This window comes from Spodoptera frugiperda, chromosome 28, assembly GCF_023101765.2.
Source record: "Spodoptera frugiperda isolate SF20-4 chromosome 28, AGI-APGP_CSIRO_Sfru_2.0, whole genome shotgun sequence".
Classification (NCBI taxonomy): Eukaryota; Metazoa; Arthropoda; class Insecta; order Lepidoptera; family Noctuidae; genus Spodoptera; species Spodoptera frugiperda.
Window position 1 is genome coordinate 3319235 of NC_064239.1, and position 9824 is coordinate 3329058.

The following is a 9824-nucleotide window of genomic DNA, read 5'->3' on the forward strand; positions in this document are numbered from 1 at the left end:
TTTTTCTTTCATTCGTTTTCACCCTCAAGCCTTTTTTAGGAAATATGAAACTTATTTTCAACTTTTGTAGTTGTAGAGTTAATATTTATCTAATCAGGTATTTTTTCTAGAATGATGTACACTGTTCACGTACACTAAAATGTGGCCACCCGTGACACCAGAGGTGTTACAAAAGCGTTGCAGGTGTTGTGAGAGGCCACAACATAAATATTATCAAAGCGCACTGATCAAAGTGCACAGCTGACACTAGTATCATTCTGTTCGAGCCAGTCCATTCGTGATGAAGTATAGTCTCCAAGTGAAAAATATGTTCAAAAGCCAAATTGAATTGGCTATTTAAAAAAAAGTCGGTTAAGGAATCTTATAATAAACTAAAATTATTATAGTGAAGATTTAGGTCAAATTTATATACGCAATCTAAAGCGAAAATGAAAAATAATATGATGATAGGTAACAAAAAAGAAACCTATTCGCAGATTTCACAAACTAGATTTTATGCTAAGTGGAAAATAAGATAGCAAAGCATTTTATTTGAGAATAGGCACAAGTCAATATATTCAAAGAACATTCGCGTCTGTTCGATTACTCTTTTATCTGAAGTACCTGCTTATAATGTAGGAATAGTTATGGCAAGTAGAAGCACGTACGGTACGGGCAGACGCACGAGGGTACTACGTGAACAGAATACTCACCTTCCCCTTTTGAATTTGAAGATTATCATCGTCCACGAAGTTATCAGTTTGCCGATATAAATTATTACGTCTTTTATTTTGCGGTTCCGATGTTGCGTTGTTGCTCATTAGTTTGATTTAATTAGGGTTGGTTTTTGTGTTTTGTAGATGGCGCTGTTGTGGTTTTAAGTCTTGTTAGTTTGCGGAGGCAGTCGTGTTGGCGACTAACACGTCGAATATCATGTCTGCATTATTTGCATAAGTTTTGGGGGCGCTCAGAGTGGGAACGCTAAGTGCCCACCTAGTGACCTCAAGGAAAACAGTGGTACAGTGGTCACATACCACCGTGCACAGCGAGTCTAAAGGGAGACACACGTCACCCTTAGGATGCGATATAACACCGTGCTTTAAACTGTGGGGATTTTCCGTAGATCTCTCAGAGGACCTGGTACCACCTACTGACTCCTGTAATAAACTGCTCAATAGGTACCTTACGCCTTACACCGAGACGAATTACCTAGAATAATTAGTGCCCATTATGACTGTAACTAACAGATATTTCTTTGCCGGCCAAATTAAAAATAACGAAAATGTTATCATTCAAAGACTTGAAAGGGAAGGGTTAGCCTGGTTTCTGTTTTTGCTCCTCGTAGAATAATGTAAACGCTTAAAGTTATCCGTTTCCCTCCATTGAACGCAGAAAAACTGACTAGTATGATAAATTGAGCAATTTTATCACACTTTTGCCTCATTTTCCTTGAATAATTCGCAGAATCAGCTATAGATCATGAAATTGGAGGATTTGAGGCTGATTTTGAAATATTATGGGTCTTGTTGAATTTGCCTTGCTAAGTCTACCTACCAATTTGCACTTGACATTCTCTATGAACGTATTCTCAGTCAAGAGGCGCCATCCCTAAGGATTGGTATGAAGGTACATAGTTTATTAATTACTAAATGGACAGTTTGTGTGTGAGCACACTATGGAAACATTAATCAATGCAAAAGGTGAAGTGCAATTGCATCTTCTGTATATCTACTAAATTCTCGTTACCTATAATGATACTGTGATATTTCTTATAAGGGATTTGTCCCGTACGGCCATCGAACTGTGAATTTGATCAAACAACACGTTGCACAATAGCCAGCCATTGTGTCGATTATGCACATTCGAAATGTCGTAGCGTAGCACTATTAACCTACGTAGAGGACTAAGGGGGAGGCCTGTTTCAACAACAGGTCTTGTTTAAGAGTGAATGTCTTCCGGCTGATGATGATAATGATGATGAAAATTAGTAGTCACAAAAAATGTAGGCATCGGCATGAATTGTAACACAAATTAAACTATAACAGTCATGGTGTTTTTTATGTATAGTATGTTACGCATTAACGATTAGAGATTACGAACAGCGAAAGCACAATACAAATTGAAATAATAAAAAAAAATGCTTTTAATGCTAAAAATAAACTAAAATAATTACGATAAAAATGTAACAAAAGGAAACTGGAACGCAACGTTTGACAATCCTTTTTAAGGTTTAACCAATGAACATAGTCTGATCCTTTTTACTAGCACTTGATTGGCTGAAAAACCAAATTACTGTCAAGTTGACATTTTGAATGTCAATGTCTAAAATGTATTGTTTTGATAGTGTGCCTCTATTTGGGTTATTTTAATTTAATATTTCTAGTGTTCATAGTAAATCCTAATAATGTCTGAAAGTATTAGAAATTTAAAGATACACAACACGTGTCGAATATGCCTATTTACAACGGATAATGTTGAACAATTTGTGTTCTTAAATGAAGACAGTGTGTGGTTCGAACGTTTCGAGTTTTGTTTTGGTATCAAAGTGAGTTTTTATGTTACATTTCATACTTTATCTAGCTTCTTTAAAGCCCAATTACTAGATTCATTAAAGGTTTGCATAATAATAACCTCTAAATCTTTATTCAATGTAGTAAACAATGGAGGAGGTTAACAAAATGAGGTTTAACATGTGTATAACAAGAAATATTTTTTTTTCTTTTAATAGTCTATTTAATTATACCATCGCATGCCTAGTGTCTAATATCGCAGTCTGCCAGTAATAAATGTGAACTGCTACAGACTTTATTTCAAAACAAACATTATTGAAGAAGTGTACTGGTTATTGGAGGCTGAGTGGAAAAACTTAAGATATAAGATCTAATTCTTTTTAAATTTACATTTTTATTTAACCCACATTTAACCTAACACCAAGGTACAGAGTATATTCTACTGTGTCCCGTAAAATCAAGAGGTTAAACCACATTTTTTTATTGTTTTAGTTATCAGCTCAAGATCAGCAACAAGTAATATGTCTAATGTGCTCCATAGACATAAAGAAGTTTATATGTTTTAAAGAGAAATGTCTACAATCACACCGACTATGGGAATCTTTGACATCAGATGTGGTGAGTATTAAGTTTATTCAAGAAATAATTACTTAAAACATTGTTTAATACATAGTAATACTCACATGGACTCTTAGAGCTGCTTAACAAATTTAAAGTTGATCTTTATCTAAACTAGGGAATGTTATAGAGTTTATTATATTTCAATGACCTAATCTCCTTAACTAACTACTGGTTCAAATTGAATAATTCTTATGTGTTGGATAGTCTGTTTGTCGAGGAGTTAGTAGGTGCCAAACAGAGGTGACTTTACATTTTTTTCTTCATATTTATTATTGTTAGACTGTATAATTCATATTTATTTTATTCCGTAACTAGCTACTATGTGTATTGTAAACAAGTTAATATGTAGTACATTACTTGAACTGACATGTGGTCATAGTAACAAACTTTAATATTTTAAATAGAAGAAAGAAACAAGAAGCATTTATTCAACAGAAGACATGCACACAAATATAATATAAAAAATATAATATACAACTAAATACAGTATAACCATATTTGTTTTAGAGGTGTAACATTATTAAAATTGATTGTATTGACAATACCAAAGAGGACAAGATTACAATTAAATCAGAAAAATTGTGTACATCATCTGACAATGACTACGACTTCTTACCTGACGATAATAATGCGGATGACTTTATCGAGATTAAAAATGAACACAAAGAAAATGATAATTTAAGTAAATATGCAGCAAACAATGAAAAGGAATCAAAAGATGTAGAAATATTGAAAAATCTGCCAAAGATTGTACAAAGTAATAAAATTAATGAGAGTGCGGTGATAGTAGACAAAAAATTGTGGTCATGTAAAAAATGTCGCAAGAAATATTGTAAGGATTTTGTTTTTAAAGTTGGTAGTTAATATAGTTGTTCTTATAAACCTACTTTTTTATATTCTATCTACCTTTTGCTTTACACTTCTTTTTTTTAAATATTCTTTGCACTTTAACATTTATTGTAGCGATTAACACTAATAGTATCTGGAAAAAGAAATACATTTGAAATTGTTGTCACTAGAATCTACTCTATAACTTATTACTATGTCTTTTTTAAATATTTTAGTACAATGGGGCTCTTACCTTAAACATATAAAAACCTGTCGGACAAGGAAACATCAAAGGAAACCGTGGTGCACTCCTGACTTTGTTTATAACTGTGGTATGTACTGATTTTTTTTTTTATTTTATTTCATTTTATGGGATAGGGCACAAACGAGCAGACGGTTCACCTGCTGGTAAGCGATCAGCGCCGCCCATGGACACCTGCAATACCATCATATCAATCAATTTTGATATTTAAACATAATATTCCTTTTTTTAATTATACTTGGATGAGGCATTTTTCATTTAGGCATTTGATGAATACCAAACTGATACATTATTACTGAAAAAATATTGACATTCTTATAGGACAGTTTTTATTAACTTTTAATTTATTTCAGGTAAAAAATATGATAGTAATGTTAATGTAAAAAAAGACATTGAAGATAAAATGTGTACACAAAACAATTTGACAATAACTCAGAACAATTCACTTTATTCATGTGGTAAGCAAATATGAAATGTGTTGTAATTATATTAAGGTTGATTTTTGTTCTTGAATCTTTTTTTTTATATTGTAGGTCTGTGTAGCCATAGTTTTGACAACATGCAGGATTTATTTAAACATCTGAGCGAACACTGGGATAATAATGATTTGACGTGTCAAGTATGTGATTTTGTTGGTGTCGATTTAGCAGCTATAATGGCACATAGGTAAACCTTTAATGTATTATCTACCTACTTTTATTTACCTAGGTTTTGATTGTTATACAATGTGATAGGGGCGAGAATTTTATCGACAAAAGTCGGGGGTCGAAGTGGTCGAATCCCCTCCCCCTAAAAGTTATGGCTATTTTAATATTTTTTTTACTTTTTTTGATATCAAAGGTTGTATGCGTCGTAGAAACAAAAAAAAAAACAACAAACGGTAGCTAATAACCTTGGCTAACTAATTCATTACTTTTTTCATATGTTTGATAATGTTTTGGTGAGAAAAAAAATCATTTGTGAATTATTTTTACCGAAAAAATCACTATTTTTCAATATTTTCAATTAGGGGTACAATTTTTTTTTGTCGATAAAATTAGATGTAGTACTCAGCCTTAACGGGTTAGAAGTCTCGCCCCTATCACATTGTATATTTAAGCGATTTAACAGGAATAAAAGCAGGCCACTCTTAGGAATGTACTTATTTGACATATTATTTTATGATTTAATGTCTACTAGTGGTCGCCTAGTGGCCGAAATTCGACCATATATGATTTAATTTACAATACCACTTAACGTACGTTGAAGGATAATTTTTATTTAACTCAAACTCTTTTATAAAACTCTTTTCATATGAGACGTGAGAATATCATCGCAATGTCTATCGATTTTGACGTTTTGTCAAATACGATCAGATACTATGCATGTGTGTGTAATGTTTTATTTATTGATTTCATGTACTTTATAAGCATTATTTTTGAAAAATATTAGCGTTCTGTACTTCTCCTACACATAAACTATAAGTGTACCAAATTTTATGCTCCTACGTCCGCGCAATTATCGTAAAAGGAGGTCCAAAGTTTTTGCATCACGTATTAATATATAGATTAAGTTACAATTTTAAGATACATTCATATCTAAGCTACTTATAACTCGAACGTAGAGCCTCATAGAGCATAACTCGTCTAAATTCCCGCCTTTTCTAGGCGGCAAACATTATCGAATCGAACATCATTCAATTTTTTTATTGTTTACGGCCAGTTATAAAAGTTCTTGTGTGCGTAAAAATAGGTTTCAATTCATACATTATTATATGATTTTAATTGGAAAAAAATAAAAGTAATATCTAACATTAACGATACGTTTTTGCGAAATAATGTAATGTCTTATGTGTTTCTAATTTAATCCATTATTGACACAGTAGAAAACCCTCATGTATCTAAAGTGATATAGATAATTTTGATTTTGAATTTGATAATGTTTTAGGTATTACCATTACCCACGAGAAGGAAAAGTGCATTATGTTTGCCACATATGTAGGCATGCATTACCATCTTTACTGTCCTTGCACTTCCATTACCGAAAGATTCATTTAAGAAAGGTTGGTGGGTACTGCGCACAATGTAATAAGGACTTTCCCAAACTATTGATGTGGAGAAAACATGAAAGAAGGAAACACAGCACTCCTAAATACATCTGTGATATATGTGGAAAAGGGTGAGATTTCTTTTTAAAGAGGGCAATATTTGTGACTGGTCACCTAATGGTAAGCTGTCAGCGCCTATGGATAGCCATCAGACCACCACAGATTGAGCCCAGTAGGGTTGATGCCTGATCCGGAGCTGCGGACTACTTAGCGGGTTTACCGGGGCTCCGGCTCACAGCTTGCTTGCACGCCGTTTTACTATGAGAAAACTCAAAACAACACTTAGTTCATTTTGGTATAATACCTTTTTTTTAAAGAGGGGAATATCATCCAGCCTTCGGGCGGGGGGGGGGGACTAAAAACCACCCCGTTCCTACTGCTGCTTTTCGAGCCGGAGCCCCGGTAAACCCTCTACGTAGTCCGCAGCTCCGATGGTATTAATACCTGTACCTCCAATTTGTTTAGTGATTTAAAAGAGAGGTCCGCTGTTTTTATCGTTGTCTTTCCTATTTTCTGCAGATATATTTTCAAGTACTCTATAAAGGATCACATGATTGAAAGCCATTTGGGAATAAAGCAGAACATTTGTGATATTTGCGGGAACTGTTTTAAAAACAAAAGGTATTTAGGGGTGAGTTTATTTTTTCAAATAATTTATTTTATTTTAAACCATTTTATTCTGTCAGTTGATTATAGTTAATATCCGATTTTAAATGCTAGCTTAAATTCATAAGAAATATATATTTTGAGTGAAACATTACTTTCCTAAAACGGGATGAATAGAATTCTAGAATGAATAGAATAGGTAAATAAATGTTGTGAAAATGTTCTAACATCTATTCAACCTATTCTTATGTCTATTCACCCCGTTTGACCGTATTATATTTTGTAGAACAATGAGAAAAATCCTTAATGTAACCAAAAGATATTTAAAAAAAGTTAAAGGCCTTACTGATTAGTTTTTGTCTTTCAGCTTCACATAAACGTAGTACACACAAAATCAGAGCCATTAAAATGTACACACTGTAATAAAATGTTCAAGAGTTACCATACGTTACATGTGCACCAAAGGAAAATTAGTATGGAGAAGAATCATAAATGCGAAGTCTGTCATAAAGCATTTACGGACAGCAATAGTTTGAGCTTGCATATGGTTGTGCACAGCGATGTGCGGCCTTTTACGTGTGATATCTGTGGAGCCAGGTAAATAAAACATACTCATTTTTTTGTGTATTTGTTTGTATATACTTTTAAATAAAAATTCAACACTTAACAGTTTTAAAAGTTTATTCAAGACAACTATAGAAAAAAGTATGCATGCGCATTCGAACTTCCAATCAGAATCGCCGTTAGCTGTTACAATTCTTAGCGCGGGAAAATGTATCTACCCGTCACATTTGACAGCTGACAGCACGATGCATGACAGCTAGGGGTGTCGGTAACACAGATTACACTAGTGACGTTCATTTAGTTGATTTTCGTCGTCTAACAATACCGAGAAAAAATAGACCTGTCTTAGACGCGGTATTTATAACTCGGTGTATACATGAATAATAAATAAATCTTTATTCATTGTAGTAAAATAGTCAAAGTACACATAAACATCTTAATTGAAATCATAGATCTCTGCAAACTTAGAATACCTGTACTAGGACCAATATCCTGTATCACAGGCGAGAGACTCCTGCTCTCCAAGCCGGAGCTCCAGTAACCCGCTAGGTAGTTCGTAGCTCCAAGTTCACTGCAAAGCTACGACCTTTCAATGGCATTTATGAAACCTCAAAATAGAATTAGACATTACTGAGTGACTTAAATCTAGTTGCTCGTTTCAAAGCGTAAGGCTTAATGCCGTCTACCTAATGGAGATATAACAAGGACTCTGAAAACGTCTTTGTCAATCCAAACGAAAATAGTATTGTCTGACTAAGTTTCTAAACCACTTTAAAGCCTATAGTCCTATACAGTTCACGTATCCAAGTTTCGAAGTTTCAGTTAGTTCTATCTTGAATCTGATCTTTGCATTCAGATCGGGTGCTGTGATATTCTTAGAATAGACATTGAGATGATCTTCCCTACTTATTTGGTTTTTGTACCTAATAATTAATGTGAAAAAAATCTTGCTCCCGAAGATCCACATATTTTATGTTGATGAGTAATGTTATTGTAACTTTTGTGCTTATTTAGTTTTTTTCTAAAGCGAAATTTGATGTGCATAAACATGTTTTTACGAGCAGTTTTAGCGAAATTTATAAAATAAATCTACTTACTTATATTTGAAAATTTAGGAAGCCCAACTTCCCAAACAATATGATTTAGTCAAACATTAATATCTTTTTTGTCTTATTTCAACAGCTACAAATACAAAACGCACTTAAACGTCCACATGTACAAGCACACAGGATTTCATCCACATAAATGTCCTCATTGCACCAAAACATTTGCTACTACGTCACAATTAAAAAGACATTCTTCGGTCCACACTGGCGTTCGAAGTCACGCCTGCATCGCCCAGAACTGCATAAAAACTTTCCACTCGAAGAAACTCATGTTGGCACATTTACAGTCGCGGCATAAGAATGACAATGCTGAACCGAAGTGATTTATTGGAGGAGAAATGGTGAGATTATTGGTATAAGCATGTCTTATTGTGATAAATATTTTTGTTATGTAGTTGTAAGTAGGTCATTAATAAAGATTGTGATTATTTAGTCAAGTCGTTTTTTTTTTCTTAGTCTAGTCTACATGAATCCCACCCAAAACATAAATGTGAAAGGCTGCCAAGTTCGATAATATTGGAATGCTTCGCCTATAAAAGAAGTGAGATCTAAATAAGTACCAAGTTCCATACACAGACCTCAGTTAAAAATGATATAACAAGTTGGCAAGTTTTCACACACTTTGTTATAAACCTACTAAACGCAATGAGTCAAGTATATAATTTTCTATTAAAACTTGCCAAGTTATATCATTTTTAACTGAGGTCTGTGTATGGAACTTGGTACTTATTTAGATCTCACTTCTTTTATAGGCGAAGCATTCCAATATTATCGAACTTGGCAGCCTTTCACATTTATGTTTTGGGTGGGATTTCATTTATTTTTGTAAGGTTTATTTTATTTTTTTCTTATTTTACTTTACTTTGACTAAATACAAACCTTCGTAACCAATTTTAGGTCGGTACGACCATTGGAAAATATAGATATTTTTTTTGTTTTAGTTCCTTAGGGGTATGAATTTACACCTTCATTATTTTTAAAACCGACTCACACTTGGCCATTTTCAGATTTTTTCCTTTACTTTGACCTAAAGACCTACCTCCATGCCAAATTTCAAGTCAATACGACCATTGGAAGTGGTCTAGGTTTTTGATGAGTGAGTCAGTCAGTGAGTGTATAGTAAAAATAGCGATTTTCTAACGTCAATATCTCAAGACCTACAGTAGGTACATTAATGAAATTTTGTATTTTAGATAAGTAAGTAGATCTCGACAGATACTAGAAATTTCATATGCGTAGATAAAATAGATTTTGAGTTATAG

General features: G+C 33.3%; 1 protein-coding gene across 1 annotated transcript; it reads left to right on the forward strand.

Annotated features, from left to right (window-relative positions):
• Positions 1-2319: 2319 nt before the first annotated feature.
• LOC118265571 (endothelial zinc finger protein induced by tumor necrosis factor alpha-like) lies at positions 2320-8994 on the forward strand. The gene is made up of 10 exons (XM_035578511.2): positions 2320-2524; positions 2982-3107; positions 3618-3942; positions 4175-4270; positions 4554-4658; positions 4734-4866; positions 6127-6357; positions 6806-6917; positions 7260-7489; positions 8639-8994. The coding sequence occupies exons 1-10, from the start codon at positions 2384-2386 to the stop codon at positions 8883-8885; spliced, it is 1746 nt and encodes a 581-aa protein (XP_035434404.2). The 5' UTR covers positions 2320-2383; the 3' UTR covers positions 8886-8994.
• Positions 8995-9824: the final 830 nt, after the last annotated feature.

Bases quoted from the DNA above. Each gene is read 5' to 3' on its own strand.
- LOC118265571 (XM_035578511.2), top strand. From the start codon at position 2,384: ATGTCTGAAAGTATTAGAAATTTAAAGATACACAACACGTGTCGAATA. The intron at 4,867-6,126 runs GTAAACCTTTAA...ATAATGTTTTAG, and splicing joins GCAGCTATAATGGCACATAG to GTATTACCATTACCCACGAG. The intron at 7,490-8,638 runs GTAAATAAAACA...TTATTTCAACAG, and splicing joins TGTGATATCTGTGGAGCCAG to CTACAAATACAAAACGCACT.